Source organism: Schistocerca nitens, chromosome 5, assembly GCF_023898315.1.
Source record: "Schistocerca nitens isolate TAMUIC-IGC-003100 chromosome 5, iqSchNite1.1, whole genome shotgun sequence".
NCBI lineage: Eukaryota > Metazoa > Arthropoda > Insecta > Orthoptera > Acrididae > Schistocerca > Schistocerca nitens.
The window spans coordinates 735,865,005-735,891,637 of NC_064618.1; the positions used below are offsets into that span (position 1 = coordinate 735,865,005).

The 26,633-nt window shown below is 38.3% G+C and overlaps 1 protein-coding gene across 4 annotated transcripts in view; it reads left to right on the forward strand.

Moving 5' to 3' along the window:
• LOC126260873 (serine/threonine-protein phosphatase 4 regulatory subunit 1-like) overlaps positions 1-24,071 on the forward strand; it is a 337,252-nt gene extending 313,181 nt beyond the window's left edge. For all 4 annotated transcript variants that reach the window (XM_049958309.1, XM_049958308.1, XM_049958310.1 and 1 more), the window contains 3 exons: positions 3,481-3,702; positions 21,713-21,980; positions 22,959-24,071. In XM_049958309.1, coding sequence (XP_049814266.1) covers positions 3,481-3,702; positions 21,713-21,980; positions 22,959-23,068 — 600 coding nt within the window. In that variant the 3' untranslated portion in view covers positions 23,069-24,071. The remainder of the gene's footprint in view (positions 1-3,480; positions 3,703-21,712; positions 21,981-22,958) is intronic.
• Positions 24,072-26,633: the final 2,562 nt, after the last annotated feature.

Sequence of the window (26,633 nt, forward strand, 5' to 3'; positions counted from 1 at the left end):
CCACACACAAGCAGACATTTGTAAAGACAAGCTTGAATTTTGTGTGTAGGTTTGTGTGTGTCTATCGACCTGCCAGCGCTTTCGTTTGGTAAGTCAAATAATCTTTGTTTTTTAGATATATTTTTCCCACGTGGAATGTTTCCCTCTATTATATTCACACAATTAAGTTATATTACGCAGCTAGCTTAAAGGCTCAAGTTTTACAACTATATGTGAAATAAGGGAAAGTAACCACTTAAACTACACAGAATTCGTGTGTGGCGCACTGAAAAACACAATAGAAAACAATTTTCAAGCTGTTGCGCATTCATGCACACAGCTACGTTCGAGGGGTACCCAAAGAAAACCAGTATTATTTTTAAAAGCTGTATGTTTTAAAGTTGTTTCCATAACAATCTACTCTCCATTAAAACTAATACATTTATCCCACCGGTGCTTCCGCTATCTGAAACATTTTTTGTGGTCATCTTTAGAAATGGCTGACAGCTTGTCCCTCATTTTTTCTAAACTTCTTCAATGTTGTCGAATCGGCATCCTTTTGTGCTCCTTTTCATGCATGGCAATGGAAAAGTTGCATGGAGAAAGATCAAGTGAGTAAGGTGTGTGGGGACAATGGAACCATGCCATTTTTGGCCAAAAACTAACAGACTACTGTGTGTGCAGCTACATTTTCATGGAAAAACTAGTTTCCTGTCTGCCGCAAATCGGGTCTTTTTGATCAATATTGTTTCGCAATCTTCTTAAAACTCCCAAATAGGTTTGATTGATAGTTCATTCAGAGTTTGTCTCAGTGTCAGACTATGTCCTTATCATCAAAGAAGCAAATCAGCATGGTTTTGGTGTTGAATTTGACCTTTTTTTTTTTTTTTTTTTTTTTGGGTGATGAGGACATTTACCAATGTCTTGACTGTTGCTCTATTTCTGCATTGTAATCATAGCACCATGTCTCACCAGTAACCACCTTTGACAGAAAATCTGGATCACTTTCAAGCTTTTGTTTCGGAGCACGGCATGTTCGAACTCGACGTTCCTTTTCATTATCAGGCAGAACACAAGGGAAAAACTTGGCAGCAACCCTTTAATTCCAAAATCTTTTGTTAAAATTTGCTGAACCAAGATCAAAGATAACCCACTAACCTCCAACACTTGATAAATTGTCTTTCGATGGTCAGTGAGTACAAGCTCTTGAATTATGTTCAAAATTTTCGTTGATTCAGGCAGTTGATGAAGGTCCAGAATGAGGTTTGTCATCAATCGCCATGTCACCATTTTTAAATTGAGCAAACAAACTCGTATACTTGAGTTTCTCCCATTGTGTCATCTTGGTAAGCTGTTTCCAAAATTAAAACAGTTTCAGCAGCACTCAGGACCATCATCCTAGAAGCCACCTGTAAACTTAAGTTCCATGCCACACACCACCTGAAAAAACTATCCACAGTGTTAGTGCAACACCTAAGAAGTGGGGTCCCTCTTCCTGTCCCTCACAAACACAACCACAACAGCTCCTTCAACGAACCCCTCATAGCCAACAAACCTAACCTAGCCTAGCCACCCTACTCAACTCCCAATCCCAGCACATACCCCACACAGACCATATCTCAACTATAACCACAGTCAAATGCCACATATCACCAGTCCCAATTCAGTTCCCAACCTCTCATCCAGATCCCTCTCTCCTCCAGAGATGCCAGAGTTAGGAGAGTGACACATTTGCTTTAAGATTTGCGTGAAACTTGAGAAAACCTTCTTGGAGACAAACCAAATGCTGCAGGAAGCCTACAGTGATGAGTGCTTAAGCCGTACTTGGTGTTACGGATGTTTCACACGGTTTAAAAATGGCTGGACAGAAATAAAGGATGACCCTTGCTCAGGACACCCTCAGATGTCTACAGACGCCAGGAATGTCAACAAAATTGTGCCTCCCAATCAAAGATTGTTTGTCAGAGAGATTACAGAAGAATGTAACATTTCAGTTGGATCATGTCATGAAATCCTATCACAGCATCTTGGGATGGCTCATAAGTCAAGACCAGAAAGACCTTCGCCTCAGAATTTGTTAGAGCTTTTGGACTGCGTGAATGAGAACATGATGTTCTTTATGCGAATCATAACTGGTGATGAGATGTGAGGCAACGGCCCAATCTTCACAATAGGTTGGGAAAGGTTCTCAAAGACGATACATGCACATCAGGTCAGGTCAAATGTCAAAGCCTTGAACAGTTAGTTCATTATGAATTTGTGCCACAGGGACAACCTGTTCATTGATGATACTATTGGGATGTGTTAAGAAACCTGTGACAAAATGCGAGAAGGAAATGGCCTGAAATGTGGTGAGACAATACATGGCTGTTGTATCACAGTAACGCACTTGCACATGCACCCCTGTTGATGCGTGACTATTGCACAAAAAACGAAATCACTGTGCTGCCTCATCCTTCGTAATTTCCAGATAAGTTTCGTCACAGTCATTTGTCTGCCATGACTAGATAAAATTTCCTATAACAAAACTTTTATTTGCACTGTGTTGTTACCATAGCAAACCAATTAAACCTACAAATAACTTAAGAGTTCACAATAAATTGTGTTTAATTTTTCAATCGCTATTTTTTTAAAAATGAGCTATTATTTTATACAGGATGAATAAGGAGAAATTTTTTTGTCATAAGCTACCATGCTCTTGGTAAAATATTTTAATAGGGAAAGATGCAATGTTAACACACAGGCTGTTTTTAAATTTTTGTACATGATATACATCCCAACTACACCAGTTTTTCATATTTCAGCATACTTCCATATAGTTCTAGGGCATGGTATACTTTTCTTATCTAGGTTTTTCAAGAGGGATATGTATAACATCCATATGCAATAATAAATTGTTAATAGCGTTCTTATTATGCCTCTGTACATTTCAAAGTCACAACTTGATAATCAGCCTTCTAAGTGAAACATTTTTTATATGTAAACATTTCTGTAATTTCTGACCCAGCATTACAAATTTCACGTTTGTCATAGTGGCTAACATGAAATAAGAATTCATTTCACACTGGCATCATTCGTAGTGTGTGCCAGGTTACTACTTCGAAATTGTGCTCGATTTGTATTTCAGATGTATGTTCTACATGAAACTTGAATGTTTAATGTATAGAACTGCTTTGTTTGTTTAAAATATATTTCTTAAGAAAAATGCGTAGTTTCACATTTCTCTCTCTCTGTCTGTCTGTGTCTGTCTGTCTGTCTGTGTCTGTCTGTCTGTCTCTGTCTGTGTCTGTCTGTCTCTGTCTGTGTCTGTCTGTCTCTGTCTGTGTCTGTCTGTCTCTGTCTGTGTCTGTCTGTCTCTGTCTGTGTCTGTCTGTCTCTGTCTGTGTCTGTCTGTCTCTGTCTGTGTCTGTCTGTCTCTGTCTGTGTGTGTGTGTGTGTGTGTGTGTGTGTGTGTGTGTGAGATATTACTATATACCAGTAAAATGTTTGCATCATCCACAGTTGCTAAGTCCTGGTGACCGTGAGATGTACCTGCCTCGCTTGGAAGAGTTCCACTCGACGGACAACACATTGGATTGGCGTTTCCGACATGAACTGGCTCATCAGATGCTGTTGGCAGTGGAATTGTTTCCACCATTTGCAGTATGTCGTCATATGGGTCCTCTGACACTGAGCTTGCTTGTGGATAGAGTGGCCCACGTAAGACGGCAGGCTATAGAGCTTGTGAGTGTGCAGATTCATATATATATTTATATCTCGTGTGGAAAGTCGAGGTTGGAATACAATTATGAAAAGGGTAGATTGCTACTCACCGAAAAGATGCCACATTTAGTTGCATGAGGTGTGTGTGTGTGTGTGTGTGTGTGTGTGTGTGTGTGTGTGTGTTCATTCGTTCCATTTTCCTTTCTTTTCTGAAGAAGGTTTTGGCTGAAAGCTCAGTGTGTAATAGCCTTTTCGTTATGATTGTCCGCTACTCAACATCATTTTTAAGTGAGTAGTAGTCAATCCTTTCTGTAATTAATGCCTCAAGTATGTTCGTTCTAAACTATTTGTACAGCTGTGCACTAATTGGTAGTATTTGTCTCCACATCCAAAGTGTTTGAATATTGATTAGTATGAAGTAATTATTCAACCGTTCAAATTCTTGGAATTCTAGCAATTGAAGTGAAGCTATTTGAATTTGTGAAGAGATTCTGTTACTTAGGATTCAAGGGCATTGACGTAGGATGTGTAGATGTATTTTAAGAAAAACTGGGAACAGATGATCGGTAGTTCATAGCTTCAAAGAGTACTTTTTGTGATGTTGATTGGTATTTAATATGTGCTAGAAACACTTAAGAATATTTGTAACATTTGCATCATGTTCTGCCATCTTATGTAAATTCCAGTATAACAAAATAAGAATATGGTGAACAGTATTTAAAAACAAATACTGTCTGTGTGATTGTTGTAGTGCTGAAGTAGAGTGGAGTGAGCAGTTTCCCAATCTTTCTTCTTAAGGAAAGGATTAATAATTATGGACTATTTAGTTGTATCATTTCACAGTAACCTCTGACAAAGTGATGGTATTGATATATCATTAGAATGTTGTAAGATTAAAGATTTCATGTTATACTGGTTACGTGCCGAACAAACAATTGGAAAATAGTGCAGCAAGGTAATAGTAATTTGATTCTCAATAAGTTATGTATCTCCATAAACTGAACTGGCTGCCTGGTACCTGGACATATGCCAGTAAATCATCGTCCGCATCTCGTGGTCTAGTGGCTAGCATTGCCACCTCTGGATCATGGGTTCCTGGGTTTGATTCCCGGCCTGGTTGGGAATTTTCTCTGCCCAGGGACTGGGTGTTTCTGTTGTCCTCATCATTCCATCATCATTCATGAAAGTGACTAAATTGGACTGTGTACCAATTGGGAATGTGTCTGGGTGCTGATGACCCTGCAGTGGAGTGCCCCACAAACCAATCATTTGTCAGCAACATCATCATCATCAGTAAACCAAAGAAAGTTTGTGTTTCTGTACACTTGGTAACACAGGGTGTATACGACGCAGGACAACCAGGAGAAAACCGGGAAAAACCCAGGATTTTTTTAGGATTCCGGGAAGTTTTCATTGTTTCGGGTTGGTTTCATTGTTTCGGGTTGGTTTCATTGTTTCGGGTTGGTTTCATTGTTTCGGGTTGGTTTCATTGTTTCGGGTTGGTTTCATTGTTTCGGGTTGGTTTCATTGTTTCGGGTTGGTTTCATTGTTTCGGGTTGGTTTCATTGTTTCGGGTTGGTTTCATTGTTTCGGGTTGGTTTCATTGTTTCGGGTTGGTTTCATTGTTTCGGGTTTCATTGTTTCGGGTTTCATTGTGTTTTTACAATTTTGACTGGTAAGAATGAATACTCTAAGGAACGAGAGAGGAAAAAAGAAAATAAAACTTTAAATAAGTTTCAACGGAAATGCGCCATATAAAACAAAACACAATGCTCATACAAGTGCCTGCCAACTGCAAAATGTGTCAAGGCTTTAGGAAGACTATGCAATGCTTCATAACAACAAATTGCCTCCGATGAGCGTGATGTCACAACTGTTTACATTAGATTCGTTTGAGCAGTTGAGCCGTGTACGATTTAATACCATCTCGTGTTTCTGGCTACAGAAGTGTGGCTGTATAAGAAGAAGCACCAAGCAGCCAGATGCTACCCAGGAAAATTTTGCTAGTGCACCCAAGCTGCTAGATTCTCGCATGCGCAACAGTCACGGATCTAGGGGGGATGGGGAGGTATCTGCCCCGGCCAGCAATTTCGAGGGGGTGTCCCAAATTTATTCTTGAGGAAAGAAACCTTGTTTCAGAAAGTGCCTAGCATCCAGCATAAGGTGGTCTATTGATTATTCATATGATTTTGAAACGCATCCCTGTTCCATTGTGAATACATTCTTAATTGATTTCTGAATGAATCGTAAGTTGATTTTTGAACGCATGCATGATGTGTCTGCCAGGGGAATGCCTGTCAGATCTAGAAATAAACTTTCCTGCAGACAAAAAGGGATGGTGCTATACTAGCTGAGTGAGATAAAGCCAAATAGGTGTATGCCAATCGCTGTTTGTGATTTATGTGATTGTGACTGGGTTTGCGAATGATCAGCGTTGTTATATATACTGGCGAAATCCATAGATTCAAACTACCAGGGTGGAAGTAAGCGACTAACAGGAATAACAGTTAAGAAAGATTACTTTGATACACCGAGAAGATAATACATAAATGAAATTTTGATAGAAAATTTTTGGCCAGACCGTTAAACTAGTAAAAGTGCTAGTTGTACAGTCCCTGGCTAGCAGCTGCCAAGTTCTGTTTCGGGAGTAGCATGGAAAACGCATTGTACAAACACACAATAATGCCTGACTGGAGGACAAATGTGGGATAATTAAACCGGTGATTGTAGCAGATTAGTGAAGTTAACAGGAGAATAAGTCTTGATACTGGCAGGAATAGTTGCACAATTGGTGATAAGATTGTTAGAATGAGGAAGGAGAAGAAACTGGGATGTCACACAAATTGTGGAAGAATATGATTATTCCAAATTCATGTAAAAATTTTGTACTACTTCTTTTCGATCTCGTGCTTGAGAAGCTGGAGCGTATGAATGAAATGTGAAATCATTTCCTAACGTAAAGCTTTCTGCTTGTAGTAGGCCTAGGCATTTGATAATGGTACTTCATGTATTATATTCGGTCGTATTACAAAAATGACCATTTGTGCCAAACCAGTCTCACTTAGTTTGTTAAAATTGCTGCAGTATTAGACAGGCCTATTTCGTTTTATCTAGCACAGTGACAAAATAAACGTAATCAGATCGGGAAACTGCACCAGTCTTAAGTACTATCTGTATTAACAACTTCTTAAGTATTAGATGATGACCTTTTGTTTTTTTCATGTAGCAAAACGTTAGACGGGCGTTTAATGAAGTAATAGATTCTTTTGCAGAAAGGAAAGCATGCCTTGTAAAGAGGTAGCCAGATTAGAGAGAGAAAAAATGCTAGGACATAAGGGTTGAGGAAATGTGTACTGTCATGCTTGTCTTTTGCCTTTACTGGTTTTATGTATCCTAAATTTAACTTTGTCACACAAAACAGCAAGTTGTTAGCTAATAGGCAATAAAGAATGCAAGTTTTCTGAAGAGTTCTTGTTCTCCTGGGTACAAATAATCCCATCCAGTATTGAGGTTTTTTTTTTTTTTTTTAAAAAAAAAGAGGTGCAGGATGTCGAACCTTCTGACTGGGAGCAGGAGACACACCACAGGGCATTTTAATTTCCACTGCCCTGAATATAGTTTGATGGCATCCATTACACGTTTGAATTCCACAGAGCGAAACACAGTGACGTGCGAAGGAAGAATGTTGTTTGAAGAGGCGTGGCACTGCACTTTGGCACACTTTGAGACCAAATAACATATCTTACATGTCCTCTAACACATATATAGCACACACCTTTCTGAAGAGAGTGATTCATAAAACATATTTTTGAAAAGTTTATTTTTAAAATTTTTTGCATATTAACTGACAATGGAGGAAGGGAGGGGAGAGGGTCGGTGACGCACCAGTTCGGAATTATCGTAGATCCAGGGTTGATGCACAGAGCAGTCTGAGTTGTAATGGGGAGGTGGGTAGTCTCCATGTGACCTGTGTTCATGTTTAGTGGTTTTGCTGTTTCCTCTTCGTTTATTGCTCTCATGTCAAATGAAAAGAAAACAGCAGATTTCTGCGGCCGGGCACTATCAAATGAATTGTAATATATTCACATAATTACGAAAGGCTAAAATGTATTAGTGTCAGATTTTATTTTATTTCCACCCTTCTGACAGTCAAGCATTTTCCACCTTGCAAAACAATGAAGGTATTTTTTTTGGGTTTGCCAAAGAAATTTGGCTTTTTATTAATCTTTTCCACTGACTCAGTCAATTTCTTTGAAACGAAGAGTTTAATTCCACGCTGTTGGCCCGTGTAAACAGTATGTGCAGTTCAAGTGCATTTTTTTTATCTTCTAGCATGTATGGCATTGTGCTATAATAAAGAACGAAACATGAGATAATACTGTTTTGGTACTCTACGAAAATTTACATACGAATGTGCACTTTAAGCTGAATTATGCATTTTAGTATTGTTCACAAAATTCCAATGCTCTTGAAGTATCCTCTGATGTCTTGTTTCTTTCATGATATTATGTAAGGTCTTTTAATGTTTTAAAAGTACGAACATATGGGCCTCCTGTATCATCATAGCTGCTACAGGGCAATGACTCCTGTTATCTGGCCCGCTCTGTCAACAGCTGAAATGAACCTATTTCTAATGGGTTGTGGGAAAATGTTGCAAATTGTGGTTTGAAAAGCGTTACTTTCAAAGTAAATTTCCTTCTACACAAGATGAACTATGTGCGAGAATGAGTGATGTGTTTCTTAAATTGCAGACTGTTAGACTCTCATTTAAAAATAAACTCTTTTGAGGACGACCAATTAGAAGAATTTTGAGCCCAGAAGATTAGTCATTTATGTCGTTACTAAAAATTTTACTGGCACATTTATCCGATGTATCTTAGTGTGACACATGCAGAAGAGATCAACATTATATGTGGAAGCTTAGATTCTCTTGCAGCTTATTAATCTTGGAGACCAATATTATATGTGAAAGCTTTGCATTTCTTGTAGCAACACTATGTATATTAATTTAAACCATTAACTTCACTTACTTGTGTGTTTGCGTTACTTAAGTGATCTTGCTATTGGCTGACTACATCACATGCTTTATGCTGTCATCGGCTGGCAAAATCATGTGACACGAGTTATGACTGGCTTACAAAAGCGCATCGCAATCTCGATGTCAATGCTTCTGGAAGTAACATGCAGTGTTTGGTCGAATTTGAATTTATACCTTCGTAATATGAAAATATGCAGCGTATAATGTTGCTGCACATCAAAGATCATTCCAGAATGTGTTTTTTTGTTCCCCCCCCCCCCATGAGTTCAGTTTTCTAAAGTGCTGGGAAATTCTATGCAGGTGGTGTATAAAGTAACCATTCAAAGGATTGATAAGTTTTACAGTATTGAGGAAAACTATACTGTCACTTAACATGGAAAAAGTGTCCTTTCACCCAGGAGGTGGTGTATTTTTTACCAGGAAATCCGGGGTTTTTTCCCCCTAGTCTCTTTCAAACACTCTCAATGTGCTGTTAATTCAGCAATGCAGCCAGAAGAGTGTTGAAAGAAAGTGAAGTTCTAGTTTCTTGCTTGTGCCTCAGTGAAAGTTTCCACTGTGACTCTCTCAACTTGGAATTTTTGAGACATCACTGTATATGCCAGTACATACAGGGTGTTTCAAAAAGGACTTTCTAAGTTTCAAAATCCGTATAAATTAATTCATAGCACCTACAGAGGTGATTGTAATGTCAGTATGTAGGGAAATACATAAAATTTTGTCTCGCGTAGTTCACTAGTGCCGAATCGCACTGTAAGAAGCGTTAGCGGCAGTTGCGTTCAAGAAGGCTGCCTTCACTGGACCTGAGTATGCTAGCTGTGTGTTTTGGTTTGCAGAATTGAAGTCTGCAACTACAGTTCAGCATAATTTCCGTACCAAGTACACTAAAGATCCTCATAGTAGGCCTGCAGTTTGAATGGCGTAAATGTTTCTACAAAACAGGGTGGTTGGTCGTCAAGCACATCTGGTGACATCGTTGAGCAAGAGAAAAAAATTTTGTCAACAGCCATACGAAATTGACCTAGCGTGCATCTTGCGGACTGCAAATCTCACATATGACTGTTTGGCATGTATTGAGAAACTGTTTGCTTTTGAAACTGTACAGATTGACAATCATACTAACAGTAAAAGACACTGATGAAATTGCTTGCAAGAACTTTTGTGAGGATATGTTAAATTCATTATGTGAGGATGAACATTTCGTGGTCAGCACCATCATCTCTGATCAGTCGGTTTTTCATGTAAGTGGCAAGGTTAACACACACAACTGTAAGATTTGGGGCAGTGAAAAGCCACATCAGACATTGCAGCATGTTCGTGATAGCCCTAAACTGAACGTTGTTCATGCATTGAACAAGAAAAAATTTTACGGCCCCTTTTTTCTTTGAGAGAACTACCAACAGGATAGTGTACCTGGATATGTTACAATTATTTTTGATACCATAGCCCGTTGATAATGACAAAGAATAAAAAGTTTATTTCATGAAAGATGATACACCACCCCACTTCCTGGCTGATGTTTGGGATTTTCTCAGTGGCCACTTTCTGGGTCAATGGACTGGCATGTTGCCCAAATCTGATGCTACTAGATTTTTCTTTAATGGGGATTTATCAAGGATATCGAGTTCGTATATCATGTGCTGGCTTCTCTAACTGAACTCTGAGCAAGAATTTGTGCTGCCACTGAGCAAGTTACACCTGCAATGGTATGGCGAGTTTATTTCCGATGGGATGGGTGAAGGATAATCAATGAAAGCCACGTACAACATCTTTAGTTTAAGGTAGAAAAACTTGCTTTCTTTCCCTGCAAAATAACACTAAACCCAGCTCTCTATCTTCTTTCAATAAATTTCTATTAATTTTCAGAGTTGTAAAGTCCTTTGTGAAACACTTGTATTTCCAACAAAAAGTCCAGCACGCATGTGGAACATTAAGAGAAGATTATTTGCTCTATTGCATGCCAAGTACGAGGGTTTTTCAATAAGTAATGTCCCACATTTTTAAAAATAAATTGATAAACATAGACAAATGTCCTCGTTGGTTCTGTTGGCCGGTGAAGTTCAGAACCATTCTGGCCAATGGTAGTGCCGTAGTACAGCGTCAAAATGGTGTCTACGTACAACTCACGTTTCAAGCAGCATGTTGTTACTGATTTCTTGGGTACAGAAAAAGAAACTGTGGTGAACAGCCATAATCTTTTGTGTGCAGTATATGGTGATGCTGCAATTGATAGTACAGTTGGGCAATGGGTAAAGAAAGTTACAGCCTCAGAAAATGGAGAAAGAGAGCTCCATGTACTCGGGACGTCCTGTCGCAGCCACTGCTCCACACATGCTGAATTGTGTGGATGCCATTATTAGTGCCAACTGGCGCATCAAAATCAACAGTTAGCTCTACATTTGTCGATCAGAATAGGAAGTGTGTCTGCAATGATAGATACTCAGGTCATCACAATGAGTTCCATGAATGCTCACAATGGACCACCAAAATATTCAAAGAAACGCCATTTCATCTGAATTGTTGGAGTGTTTTGAGACTGATGGAGAGGCCTTTCTGTTATGGATTGTCATGGGGAACGAAAGCTGGGCGCACCACTTCGCGCAAGAAACAAAAAGGCAATCCATGGAGTGCAGCATGGTCATTTACCACAAAAGAAAATTCAAGGTGACAGTCTTCAGGGATTGTGATAGCATCATTCTCATGAATGTGATCCTGAGAGGGTCAACCATCTATTCAGAGGCAAACCTGAAGACTCTGAATAGACTCAAAAACCATTTCCAGTGTGTTCATTCAGATAAGAATTCAGCAGCAATCTTACTACACACACACACACACACACACACACACACACACAATCTCTTAGGGCTGCTTGAAGATTCTCTATGGGGAACACGCATTGTTGAAGGCGACGAGTGTGTCGGTCATGCAATGAGAACATGGCTATGCCTACATGACAAGAGCTTTTACCAGCAGGGAATACACAAAGATGGCATGCAGCCATAAAACGTGATGGAGATTATGTAGAAAAATAGGAAGGGACAAGACATGTTGACGTATGTCACCAGGTTCTGTCTCTTAACAATAAATGTGTTCTGAGGAAAAAATGTGGGGCATTACTTACTCAACAACCCTCATATGTTACCTTCACATATTCATTTGTAACATGACTATTCCATATAAACAATATTGCAAAAAAAACATGAAATTGGCATTTTTACAAAAGTCGCTTTTTCATTTTCCTGTGTAATGATGTTGTAAATCAGTGGACAACAGGTATGGGGAATTTGAATGCCCTATACCAACAATGTAAAATTTTTGGTATTCGTCCTGTACTTCAGAAACCACTGTAGCAATGGACATAAGTTTTACAGGACATTACACATTATGTCGTTGGTGTAATAAACTAAAATATTTGCGTTTCAATCAATGGTTTGGGAAATACAATTTCACTATATGGTTAAAGTTTTTAATCTTCATATTTTATTTTCTCCAAAAATAATTTCAATTATACATACCACAATGGTTTTATTTCAGTTTAGTAGACTCAGAATGCGTGTATTGCATCTCCACTGAAATTTGAATACTCTGCTTTAATTGGTTCCTGAGATTCTGGGTAAAAATTCAACCAAAAAGTGTAAATTTTCAGCAATGGCTACTGAAGTTTGAATGAGTAAAACTTAATATGATGCTTTCCGTACTCAGAATCACTCTGCCCATACTGTGAGTCATCATCTTGATCATTTTCCAACTCTTTTTCCTCCCTTCTGAATTCCTTAGTGGCCATTTCTGCGGCATATTATGCTTTACAATGCAAACCTTGTCCACCCATTGAAGTTCAGTGTTGTAGTTTTCTCCGGGATTAATTCCAATACATTGTAGCACAGTCACTTTACCAATGTTGTTGTCATTAAAAGCAGTAACACCATCACATACCCGCATTTTTGGGTCTTCTTTCCAACAAATCAGTTTTTGTTTTCTGAATCCATAGGAGATTGTTCAAAGATTCATTCAATTCTGTCTCTGTCCATGTAGCCACTTACTGCGATTGCCAGGTAACTGGGCTTTGACTTCCACGGCGGCTGCTGGGATGGCAATACTAGACCATGAATCTGATCTGGGAGGGCAGCGTTCATGTATCGGTTTGTCATTTGTTGACAATTCATTAAAAAAGGTAGCCCATTCTGTCTGCCTCATTATGAACAAATCAGTGTTATTCAATGATAATACATTAGCATTGTTGTCATGCAACAAAAATTGTTTCCCAGCCTACTTTTACATTTTACCATCAGGAAGCCTGTTTCTCAAGCTTAAGTTTAGCCTCCTTGCTCTGGTGCCCGTTCTCTTCTGGATGTGATCCACACATCACAGTTTAGTCCACACATCACAGTTTAGTGGTATTCATACCACTGTAAGAGCTAGCTGCTGCTACATTTTAGTATGCCTCAAGTGGTCCTCATCACCTAAGAATTTAGTATGACAAGCAGCCATTTCAGGAGCTGCAGAGGACTTCATCAACCACTTTTCCTTCAGAGTTCCTAACACACATGTTCTGCTTTATTCCTTGTTTATAACAACTTAGAATCTGGAAGTTGTGGACCTTTCCAGTATCTACACAGATCACAGTAACAACAGAATTATTACATATTACAAGTACCGTATTTACTCGAATCTAAGCCGCACTCGAATCTAAGCCGCACCTGAAAAATGACTCGAAATAAAGGGGGAAAAAAAAAATCCCGAATCTAAGCCGCACCTGAAATTTGAGACTCGAAATTCAAGGGGAGAGAAAAGTTTTAGGCCGCACCTCCAAATCGAAACAAAGTTGGTCCATTGTAATATGAGACACAATTTAGGTCGAATGAAAGACGATACAGCTACAGTAGTTTGGTTTGAGTCGTAAGCTTAGCTGTTAAGCTTTACCAGGTAGCCATTGCTATGCGTCAGGCGCTCCGTCTGTATTTATACGGGTACCCTTCCTTTTTCACGTGCTTCGTCTGGTTTGAATCGATTACTTATTTTGCTTTGATCTGATAAGTGCCGTTTTCTTTGTTATAGGTGTTTACGTCACTCTAAGCTGAAAACGCATTACTGTACTGTGTAATGCATTGTTTGTCGCATTTTGATAGTGCGTGTTTACGGCCTGTCGCCGCTCGCGGCATGACTTGCTTTTGTGCGCGCTACCGCCTCTTAAAAAAAAAAGAGGAATAGTCTCATTAGCGAAACAATGGCAAGAGACTGCTATTTGTTGTTACTTACACTGTTGCTTTCTTTGATAATGATCAACAAGAACCAAATGCGTATGATAGAACATGCATATGGTAGAACATGTTCTGAACGAGAGTTTTGCGAAAATTTTCCTCCGTTTGAAAATATTTGCGGCCGCTTATTTAGTACATCAAATTCTGCACAGAAATTAGTCATCTTACATTTAAAATCTAGTCAGTTGCCGTGCTTCATTTCTGACTGTATCACTATTAGGCATAAGAATAATACGAATATAAACATGACACGATACGTATATTCTTCCGCGTTTGCTGTTGTCTCACTCTAGTTTCGTAGTTTATTATGCAGACAAGATTTAAATGAGATAGCAACAAACACGAAAGAATACATGGCAAAATGTTTATATTTGTATTATTCTTATGGTGAAGAGAATACTGCATGTGATTCACATTTCATCAGGTTCCTATTAGCAACCATCTCTTCTCACAGGTAGGAAAAAACTTGGAACGTAGAGTTGGCCATATTGACAAACATCCCTAACAGTCTTGCCAGTCGGATTTTCGTAGTACATTGAAATTCTGCTACATTCAAAGATGAACAATACGGAATTTGTATTTACTTCGTTTGATAATGTATGAAAATGCAGTGGTCGAAACTCGGGGCGGAGAAAAAAAAAAGCTCGTCTTCTACCTTTTTTTTTTTCATTTATTTACTGATGCAGAGGTTTTGGCGCCAGTATTTATCTTTGTGCCCACAAAGCATGCTTGTGTAGCGCTACATATATTTGACGGCAGAAGTTAGTTGTGGCGGCACCTATCAACATTTCTCATAACTTCCGCATGCTTTGCACTCGATTCTAAGCCGCAGGCGGTTTTTTGGATTACAAAAACCGGAAAAAAAAGTGCGGCTTAGATTCGAGTAAATACGGTATTTTATTATGACAGCTTAATTTTGTTTTCAACAGGGCTACTAACAGAAAAAAAAATATCTTTCTAATACTGCAATTCACAGCCTTCTGTGTGAAAAGTGACTCATGAAGTAAAACATTAAAGCTCTAAATACTTTGTACAGGTTTGGGGTGATACTTCAGAAAAGTCTTGCTCATAAGTTATTTTATTAAGATGATTGCAAATTTTATAACAGGATAAAAATCTGAAAATTTAATATTTGTTCCCATTCTAACTCTACACAAGTAAGATAGTGTGCAATATTTTTTTAATGTAATGTGTGCCAAAGTTCACACACCACATAAGTAGACCATAATGATATATCTCTCAAAATTTCAGCATGTTATTGCAAGACATTTGTGTACAATGGAAGTTGACAGATGTATTTGGTGATGTGGCCATTGTTCCACAACACAATTTTGTAAAAACATATCATAAACTGTTCTGCCTCTTCTTATCCTCTGCCACAACTGTTCAATCACTAAGCAACAACATATAGACAGATTAACACAACCTATCATTAATGTTTATTGCACTTTAACTGTTAAAAACCAGTCGATTGTGCTTCGAGCAGAAGTTCTCCCACGCTTTAGCTACTGTACTCTTTACATTGAGTGGCAAATTGTACTGTCTTCCTGACACTGTGGTAGGAACTGGAACTGTCCTAAGAATATGTTCAAAAGGAATCAAACACCTGTCTGCCAAATGCGGCCAATGAAATGATCTTGCTGGTCCTGCTGGTGCCATGAAATTCACAAATAATCACCCTCTGTTTCACAGCACTCTGCAACACATCCTAAGTACCATTTGTCATCATAAACAGCAATAACATAGCAACCTGGTTGTATGTTGCTGCTTTTGCTTCTGAATCCTGAGTCAGACACACTGTGAAGACACATGTTGTGCATGAACTTACAGTTATAACCGGACAGTCTGCTCATCTGCACATTGTCAGTCCACTGGAGAGAAGTGATGATGGCTCCTTGTGCCTGCAACAGTTTTAACGTGTTCTAGTCTGCTTTTTAACAACACTTCAACTGATTTCACCTCATCTTTTGGAACATAGAATGATTGTATGCCAGAGATATTTTTCTGTACCCAGATAAATAATTGAAGAGGTGTTAGAATGTGACCTTTTGTAGGGTGCTGCAGACTAGCTCGTGATGCCATGCGCTTAATGGTAGCACCAATACCATCACATACCTTTTGACCATGACTTGTAGCACAAAAAATTCCATTCTGCGTGAATCTGAAAATCATGGTATGCGTGCATAAATTTTTGAGGTTTTTTAGTTTTTGTACTAAGTGCCCCATCACTGAAGTATTTCGCAAAATGTATGTGAGGCAGCTTGTTTTTCACGTATGCCGTGACAGTGTGAATGTGGGCATGAACTGCAATGGCATCATGAATTAAACAGTCACTAAAAATGCACAGGTTCATGACACACATCACCTGATTCACCTCTGTAGTAAATAGCAAATGGCTGGAGAGTTGGTTGACTGTTGTCCCAATGATATCCTTGGATGGCATCTTGAACTATAAAAGCATAATTTTCAGAAAAGTCGAGTAATACTATAATTTCATCTTGTTTCAAATTATCCTTACAAAACTGGAGATAAGCCGATTGTGCTGTTGCTGTGAAGCTGTGTGTGGTGAGTTTGTCCGTTTTTTGACGACACATTTCAAGACTTGTGTGATCCATGTGTTTCCATTGTTTATAAGAAAAAAGTTCGTCATCCATAAGGCGTTCACCACACAGTTTGTTATTCATGCGTTCTGCAAGATTTGCCTTACCGGGACAATTTCCACACCTGTGTATCATGCACTGGTAGGAACTGATGTCACATACTAGCAGCTTCATTGCACCTTTCTAATCCAGACCAGAATCCTTTATAGCAGCAAACATCAGCTTAGCATTTTGATGGGTCTCACATACACAAACATTGTGTGTGCCCTTTGCACTTAAGGCACAACCCATTTTGTCTGAAGATGGAAAAAAGATGATAAACCTACTTTGGTATTGGGATAATTTTCCTTGAATTCTACATATAGTTCTGATATGTTGCATAGCAACGGTCCTTTTTTTTTTTTTTTTTTTTTTTTTTTTTTTTTTTTTTTTTTTTTTTTCATCTGTACATGTACATTTCCCATTTTCACTGTTACATAGTCTCTCTCTCTCTCTCTCTCTCTCTCTCTCTCTCTCTCTCTTTTTTCAGGCGTTATTCGGCTGCAGTCATTATTTTCATAAAACTCCGACACTAGCACCTTTATTTCTGAACTCAATTGCTTATCCTGAGCCTGCTGAATTTGTGGAAGCACTCCTTGGGTTGTTTTTATTTTCTTAGCTTAGCTTAGCTTACCGTATATGTAGAAACATTGAATTCCTGTGCAGTGTAGTCAATAGACCAGCTGGAAGGTGCAAGGGTAAGAACAGCTACTTTTTTCTGGCGTGTGGATATGACACATTTTTCTTTCAAATCATTCACAATTTTGTCAAAGAGCATTTCTGGCATGATTTCTGTTCCTTTGGAGCAGATAGTTCTTCCTCTTCCACCATTAGTGTGTGGGCTATTTTGTGTTTTAATTCCATTTGAGCTTCTTGTAGCTTTTTTGTACCATAGCTGGGCCTGTCTCTTTTCCCAACTTAGTGTGTCTTCATGGGAGACAAACCAAGAGCAATCACTGAAGTATTTAATTGCTCATGTGCTGTGGTTGTAGGTGGCTGATACTCTTCATCACTGTCATGTAAATTATCAGAATATTCTTCATTTTTAGCAGTGTAACACACGTGGAACATAACTTTTGTCCTGGTTTCATGCTAAGTCCCATGCACTGATTCATTTTCAATACTGATTTTCTATCAATTTCTCTGAGGCTTCACTTCACTGTCTTCTTATGAATCCGAAATGGATCGAAACAACTTCTTTGTAGGAAAGAATACTTATCCAGAAACTCTTTCATATGATGATAACAAACACTAAAGTTTCCTGGAACTGTACTTCTTGTGCCCACAGGGTGTACCCCGGATCTCCATAGCAACAAATCTTGGTCAGATTCAGCCAGATCATACAGTACAAATTGAATGTCACATTTTGTTCCATATGTTTTATGACATTCAGATGCTTGTGCTCTACCAATACTGCAAATTGTTTGAACAAAAGCATCACTAGTACACTCTTCTGCCTCCACACTGACACTTTCCACAACAGTACTGAAGAGTCTGAACTAGAATCTTTAAAACATGAGTAACTTGTAATTGTTGCTTGTTTCCTTTGTTGTTCCTGCCTAGCAATGACTCATTCTGCCCCTGAAAACTACCATTGTTTAACCTTGTTGCCTAATGGTTCCCAACAATTGCTGCAGCTTTGTCTGAAACAAGCTGTCTGCATCACTATTACTTGCTAAATCGTGTTGAAAGAAACGTAACCAAATACATCTGTCAACTTTTATTCTACACAAATGCCTTGCAATAACAATTTGAAATTTTGCCACATATTATATTATGGTCTACTTATGCAGTGTTTGAAATTTGGCTTTGACATCACTTGTCCCTTTTGTGCTACCACACTTACAAAATCCATGTTTTTCAGGTAATTTTTCAAATTTTAGTATTTTCGTGTGCATGTAACTCAGTTTTTGTGATTGATATGGGCATGATGAGTGTTGTGTGTGTTTAGGCCACATTAAGCTTATCACAAAAAAAATTATACCCTATTTGAGTGAATTATATTTGGCACAGAGGGCACCTACAATATTTACCTTTTAACGTATTACATTTTTTAATCACATTTTGGAATTTTTATTTTCCCTCTGAAATATGTTGTTGGTGTTTGATTCATAGTGTGTGTTCTCTAAGTGGATGTTACTGGGTTGTAAAAATTTCACTGGACTGTGTGGAATAGTTCCAAAGTTATTAAGACCTAAAGTTGGTCTGAAGATAGATTGCCAGATGCGGGTTGCAATTTCCGGGTCACGCCACCTTCTTTCACAAGCCATAATTCTGGAAGTAATTGGCAGGGGAACTTACAATTTTGTACATGAGTGTTCCACACTTGGTAGCATTGGTGTGCTAAATTTCAGCCAAATCTGAGACTATCAGCTGGAACATTTTCTCAAATTGGTTGAACTGACTTGGAATGACTATCTGTCCAATGGCATTATCCCCATACACAGTGCAAATGTTTCTGGCTGCTCCTGCTGCTGGCACCTCTATTGAACTCTAATGGAGGAATGTCGGAAATGTTGTTCAGATTTTCTGTTTGGCACTCCCATTTTCTAGTGTCCATAGCTGCATTCACGATCTCCAGTTGACAATGTGTAAACTAAAATAGCAACAGTGTACTAGAAATAAAAAGTGACAATTGATAAATAGAACCATAACAACCGGAAAACCAACATGCAAAACAAAATTCTTCAAACTTGTGCACCAGGCTGTGCAGAACATTCTTCAAGGAATGAACACTATAGAGGATGACAAAGAACAGCTCAGAAACTTGAGGACACGGACTTCACACATAAGCGAGGAACTTTGTCAAACAAGCGAAAGTGTTATAGTTAAGACTGTCACAAATATCAAGATTGGATAGGCACGATGAGAAATAGTAGTATGCAAATCGACATGGTGCCTGCTGTGTTTGCTGTTATCAGCCAGTTGCAGGCTACATGACACACAAACATCACTACTGTCACATGTGATAGATGGAAGAATCGCTAGTCTGTAGTGTAACAACTTCTTGTATAGTCAAGATGTTGGCTTTTCCAATGCTCAACCAAATTGTTACTTTCAGCCTTAGGTTGTCTTCGGACTATGCTGCAGATCTGTCACCATAAACTTCATTCTCACAATTGTGAAAATTATATGGAATAAATATTGAAATTAACATTCTCAGTGTTCTGTTGTGCTATCACGACATATTGCGTGCTGTGAAGGACAGATAAAAGCAGAGTGAGAAGTATATTGAAGCTGAAGAGCTGTATTTGGTCATATTCACCTACAGGTGATAGGCAAAATAATGTGAACACCTGTACTTATCTTGGGAATGGTTTATTATTAAGGTGTTGGACCCCAATTTGCTCATAATACAGCTGCAATTCTACTTGGAACACTGGCATATGATTATTATGGCATATGATGATTGTATAGTCTCCAGTGGAATGTTACGCCACTCTTCAATCGGAACCTCTTCTAACTCCCATTGTGACAAGGAGGGAGAAATTTGCTGCGGAGTCTGCACTCCAATACCGCCCACAAGTATTTAATAATGTTAAAGTCCGGGGACTGTGCTGGCCAGGGAAGACGCTGCTGTTCAGTTGTATGCTTATCATACCACGATTGTACTGTTCTGGTTGTGTGAATGAATGGGTGCACTGTTGCCCTGAAATAGAGCACCATTGTTGGGAAGAACATTTGAATCATGGGATGCACCTGTTGATGTAAAATGTTCTCCTAATTGTTAGTTGTTATACGACTTTGATGGAACCAGCAGAACAACATGATATGGCTGCCCACACCTCCACCTCCGTGCTCAACAATTGGAATCGAGCAATCAGGATTGTAGGCTTGTTTTGGCGTTCTCCAGATATAAACACAGCCCAATCTTGGAATAATGAAAACCTTGATTTGTCGGAACACATGACGTGTTTCCACTGATCAGCCATCCAGGATCTATGCTCCTGACACCATGTTTTACACTTTTTTGCATTGGTTGTTGTCACTAATGGTTTCGGAATAGCAGCATGTCCATGAATATTTGCTTTATGGAGTTCTTGGCGTACAGTGTTGGTGGATATGGGAATCTCAAAGAGGGCTATTGAGCTCTGCAGTCACTTTAGCTGCCATAGTTTGGTGGTGTTCTGACACAATTCATGTAACACAGGAGTGACATCAGGAGGTGGATTCTCAGATGGTCAGGAGATAATTGCTGAAGGCAGTCGTGGTGGTGGTTCTGGCTAAAAGCTAAACAAGCTGTGTTTGTTTTGAAACCCCAGTTTTTCAGTTTCATGATAGAAGATTGATTATATGATAGTTGGTGTTGATGAAAATCATGATTTGAATGCTGGAATTTTGGTATAAAATGCTGTTGACCTTCCATGTATCTAGGAGTAATGGTTATTGTGAGAGGAAAGTGTGTAAGGGACATTAAAAACCAGTTTGGGTAAGAGAAAAAGATTCAAGATAGGAATAAGGGCCACATTTGTTGTAAATTTTTAATCTGTTTATTGCAGATTCCAGATACTGCCATTAATGTACGAGCAATGCTGCCTTTCCTATCTGGATCTAATTGATATGGTCATGAAGCAAGATTATATTTATTTATTTATTTATTTATTTTAATGATAACAAACCAAAAGAAATTGGTTGTTTCCAAATTAAATCCATAAAGTAATAAAATCGTTAGTAAAACTGAAAATATTATGTACAAAGTAATAGTTGAAGGAATGAATGGTAGATGCAGGTATGGAGGTGGTGAATCCCAGAGGAATGTGTATCTTTGGAATGTGTTGGGAAAATCTTTCCATGCCAGCAGCATTGTCACAGGTCTGAAATGACTAGTACATTGTAGGCCTACCTCAAAAATATCAGGAAACAACACTAGAATCGAACACAAATGAAAACAAGATTTCCAGAATAAGATTTGTTGTTCTTCCTCATTAACATTATGTACAAGGAGTGTAAAGTTGTTACTGCTTCCAATAAGACAAGATACAGAAAGTGGCAAGTTACACTGTTATTTTCATGGCTTGTGTACCTAAATGTTCTAAGCATGAGTCACCTGTAATTTATTTTTGGTTAGAAAATACCTCACACACAGTTTGGGTTTACAGGTATCTGCCATTGTCCATCACATCTCCACAGACTCAAATCTTCTTAGACCCCTCATTCTGGAGCTTGAGCAGCAGCTTGCAAGGAGTGCATTGTGGTCCCACCGACAGACTTTTGCTATGCTGTGTTATCAACTTATTGACGATGATAGTATCGATGGTGCTATGTTCTGCCAAGACTGGTTACTGCCACTTGTAGCTCTTTCTGCTGACAGAGTGCCAAATGTGCGACTTGTTGTGGCTCGAACTATTTCCAGGATAGCTGAAAAACGTAAGTGTACAAGTAGTCTTCTCTTATGAGGTAAGATGTAGTTTAGTTTAACTCTTTTGCTGCTATGGACATGGATACGTGATTTGCTGCACCATTACCCAGGTGCTGGGGACGTGTATACATGCGTTGCTTGGGTTTCCCTGCATTGCTGTGGACATCAGTACGTGTCCTGAGCCACTGACATATCACTGCTGTGAATAAATTAACTTCCACATCTCGGTGAATAAAAAAATTTACGTACAACATATCTGCCTTATTGTGTGTTATCATTTGCAAAAAAAAACCTCGTTTTAGTATCTTGAATGACTATTGTTTTGACCACGTGATTCGTGATGCACTGTGGCATGAACGGGCGCAGCTTGTCATGTTGCGTGTGACTGTGCATCAAATATAAAACCCAATAACTCAAGAAAGAAATGAGATCATTTCTGCTCTCAGTTTTATATGAAATTTCGATACATCGTCTGCATTTCATTCACTCTAATGTATGAGCTAAAATCGATACATAAAGTTTACGTAATGCATTTTTACCTCTGCAAAATCTTTAAAATTTCGTGTAGCTCAAAATTCAGTTATTTGAGTGAAGATAGCAGACTGTAAGATATGCAAAAATCAAATTTTTTTCATTGAAATAGGTTTTGAAATATCGAGTGATAAATATTTCATATCGCCTGGAACATGTCTGTCAGCGTGGGCACCAGCTTTTAGTGAGCAGTATAGACATAACAAAAGCTGTTCTCAGAATGGAATGTAGAGAGCATATTTGTAGCAGCAAAAGGATTAATGTAACTTCCATACAAATGATAGTAATATGAATCATGATCTGTTAATGCACTTTTCAAACCTCATGATGTGTAGAGTACTTAATGCATAACTGCTTCTTCATCCTATTTGTGAAGACACTTTTAGTTACTTGTATCATGTCAGTTACTATGGTCATTGCTTTCACTAGTTTATTTCTTGATTTTCCTTTTACAGCAAATTTTTTAATGAAGAGAAGTGAACAGGTGGTGACAACTGCTCTACTTTCGTTACGAAGGGATAGTGATCGTGATGTTCGATCCTTCATTGCACAAAAGGAACTGTAGCCTTAAGGTTGGACTGTATGTTCTAAAATTACAACCTTGTTTCAAGGACATCAAAAGTGGTTTGGCGCAACGATCTCATTGTTTTTGATCATTTTTTATTTTACTTCAGTGATAAGCAGACTTTTATGGGCATTGTTAATAGCCATTTTTTAAACTAAAGCCAGAGGGGTAATCATTCTTGCCAGAAAATTTTTAAAACATTTGATGGGTCTGCATTTTTCATATGGTGTGCTTTCTATACATATTGGGCATAAATGTATTGCCACTTTTTTAAGAGACAGCAAAATTATGTACAATCTTTGTATATGGCATTTATTTTAATTGATATCAGTTTTGCTGGCAGATTTGCTCTCCCTCCCTTCTCCATTTGTAATCTATGTACTGTCTTGCTTCCAGTTCTGCAATTACTCTGTGGAACTTAGAAATGGTTTCTGCATTTTTAGGCACTTTCATTTAAGAGAGCTGAATGTAATGGATGAATGGCAGGTGTAATGGCTGTGAAAGGGCATGGTGCAAAAATGTTGCGAACTGTGTATTTTATGCAGTCAGATATTCTTAAATCATTGGCCATGCATTATAAATGAGTTCCATTTGCAGGTTTCATTATTTAGTAAAAGTATTATTTTATGGATTTTTGTGACTTTGCTCAGTAACATTAAGTCCGTCATTGAAGTTCACCATAAATTCTGAATCAATACCCTATTTTGATTAGGGAATTAGATTAGAATAATATTGTGAGGTTCAGATTGTAAAATATTGTAAAATTTAACTGTAAATTAAATGCATTCAAAGTTTTAAAAAAACAGAAGTTAAGCAGTTGTGGAATCTCTTGCCTTCTGAAAGTGTTTTATATTTAATTGTATCCTGACGGCTGTAAAACATGACTGTTGAGTGTAAAAATAATTTAAATAACTTATTTGCTGAACAAAATATTCCATTGTTATATACATATACAATAAATGTGTACATTATAAAGTTAAAAGGTCAATTAATTTGTATATTATGTGGAAAGTATTGTTGCATTTTTGCATTAAAAAAGACTGTTTTGTAAAATGAGTTTTCTTTTTCTTTGTTTTTGTGGTGGTCCCAGAATAATTCCCTGATTTAATATTGACATAAATTTCTGTATCGGAGTCAGTTTCTTGGACTCGGTGCAACTAAGGAAACATGACTTCAGAGTTAAGATTTTTTAGCTTTGATATATGTTACGAGAAAATAAGATTAAGAAGACTCACAAGAAATCATTAACATGTAAGAGCATTTGGTTAAATTAGAAATAAATGAATGTGCTTAAGTGCAGTATCCAAGCAGATATCTGAACCAGGTATACTGTAGTCAGAAAATTAGTTTTACAGACTGTCAGAGTATAGCCACCAGTGACAGTTAAATTTCTCTAAAATTCTGTATGTAATATGGCATCACACAAGTGTAACTAATTTTCTGACTCAGTTAAGTTTACGTGAGAATCTGAGCTAGAGACTATAATCACTAGGCACAGTGGCATCAATCTGGAGGCAGTGATTCACTAACTTGGCTTCCTAAGATGTTCATTCAACGACACCAACAAACTTGCTACTAACGCAGAACACAATTACTTCAGCATTCCAAGCAGAAAACTGGCCAGTAATCTGAGCTATGATATCCATCCAGGTGCAAAAGATCTCACCAGATGTGTGCAAGTCAAGTAGATTACCACTCCTTATTGATGTGTAGTAGATATGGGAGTGTTGTGATATAACTGATTAAGATGAAACGTGTGGTTCATGCATGATGGAGCTCCAGGCGGATGGACTTCGAAGGTTTTTATGTAAATCAACATTGCTATCGATTCTGAAGTATTGTTCTAGTGTTTGGTGTCATACGAAGAAGGTATTGGCAAGAAAGAAATGATTGCAGAACATAGACATGCACTCATATTCTGCAGTTAAACATGCTATAATATTTTAAGCCATGTGGTTTCCAAAATATTAGTCATAAGCACAGATTCTTTGTGGTACATGAACAATATACTTTCCAGAGGTGTATAGTGCCCAATGCTCACATCCGGTTACGACTCAGAAATTGTTATGTTCGCATCAGTCATATAAAATGATTGCCTGCAATGGAAAATTCATCTTGTAAGGAGACAAACAAATGCATAGCAGTGGTGTTAGACGTGTGAAATTACGCACCATGCTGCAGTAACTCTATAAACAGGACAATTGTCAAGCAAATGTACGGTCACAGGGTTTGCAGTACCTCTCAAACATCTGTCAATGACTTAGAACAAGAGTCTGAAACACTTTACATAAGTCACTTGTGCAAAGAGTTTGGAAATATTGTTTTAGTGTTTGTTGTCCATTCTAAGAAGAGAAATGATTGTGGAACACAAACATTTGAACGGCTACATGGTTCTGCACTTAAAAACACCCTATAATGCTTGAGCTGTGTGGTTTCTAATCTATTAGTTGTTTGGAATGCAGTGCTGTTGAAATTCCAATTTAAGGAATACAGGGTGATTCAAAAAGAATACCACAATTTTGAAAATCGAGAACTCTGCAAAGAAGAAAAGGTGATATATGCTCTTTTTGTTGTCAATTGAAGGAAGCCCTGAAGTTTCATTTAGTTGATCATTTGTTCGCTAGGAACTCTATTGGGCATGTAACCTTCATTTCTGTTGTCAGTGCAAAGATGGTGACTGCTCAACAAAAATCTTTTTGTGTTATCAAGTACGGCAGAAGTGAATCTGTGATAGCTGGTCAGCATGGATTTTCAATCAAGCATGTTGTTCAGTCTTGTGGTAGGTAGTGTATCATATGTTGGTATAAACAGTTTATAAAGAAAGTGTGTATGTGCAAAGGGAAAAGTTCCTAATGGCTGTGCATGAGGGAAGAAAATGTTGGCCACATTCAGGAAGCATTTGCTTGCAGTCCAGGAAAATCTACCCACTGAGGTACCAGAGGGCTGCAAATTCTGTATCTGACCTTTGAGTCCTAATGGAAAGGTTTGGAATGAAACCTTATCATTTACAGTAGGTTAAAGTTCTTTCAGAAGCTAAGGTGAAAAGAACAGTGTTCTGTGGATTTGTTGTTGAACAAATGGAGACAGATGACCGGTTCATTTCGAAGCTAATGTTAGCGATGAAGTAACGTTATGCACAACAGGAAAAGTCAGCTGGCACAATGTACATATATGGGACACTGAGAATCCACGGGAAACATTTCAGCACGAACGTCATTCACCTAAGGTGAATGTTTTCTGTGCCATTTCAGTCAATAAATTTTTTCGTACTTTTTTATAAGGTGCAACTGTAACTAGGAAAACCTATCTGGAAATGTTGCAGAATTGGCTGTTCCCTCAACTCGAAGAAGCGGCACATCAGTTCATATTCCAGCAGGATTGTGCACCATTCTGTTGGCATGTATCTGACTGTGCATATTCGAGCGAAAGGTACCCCACAGCAATGGATCTGCCGCAGGCAGCCCGTGACAGAGCACTTCATCACTGACCTCCAAGAAGTTTTGACCTCATCCCCTGTGATTTTTTTTCTATGGGGGTATTTTAAAAATGGTGTTTTGACCAACTC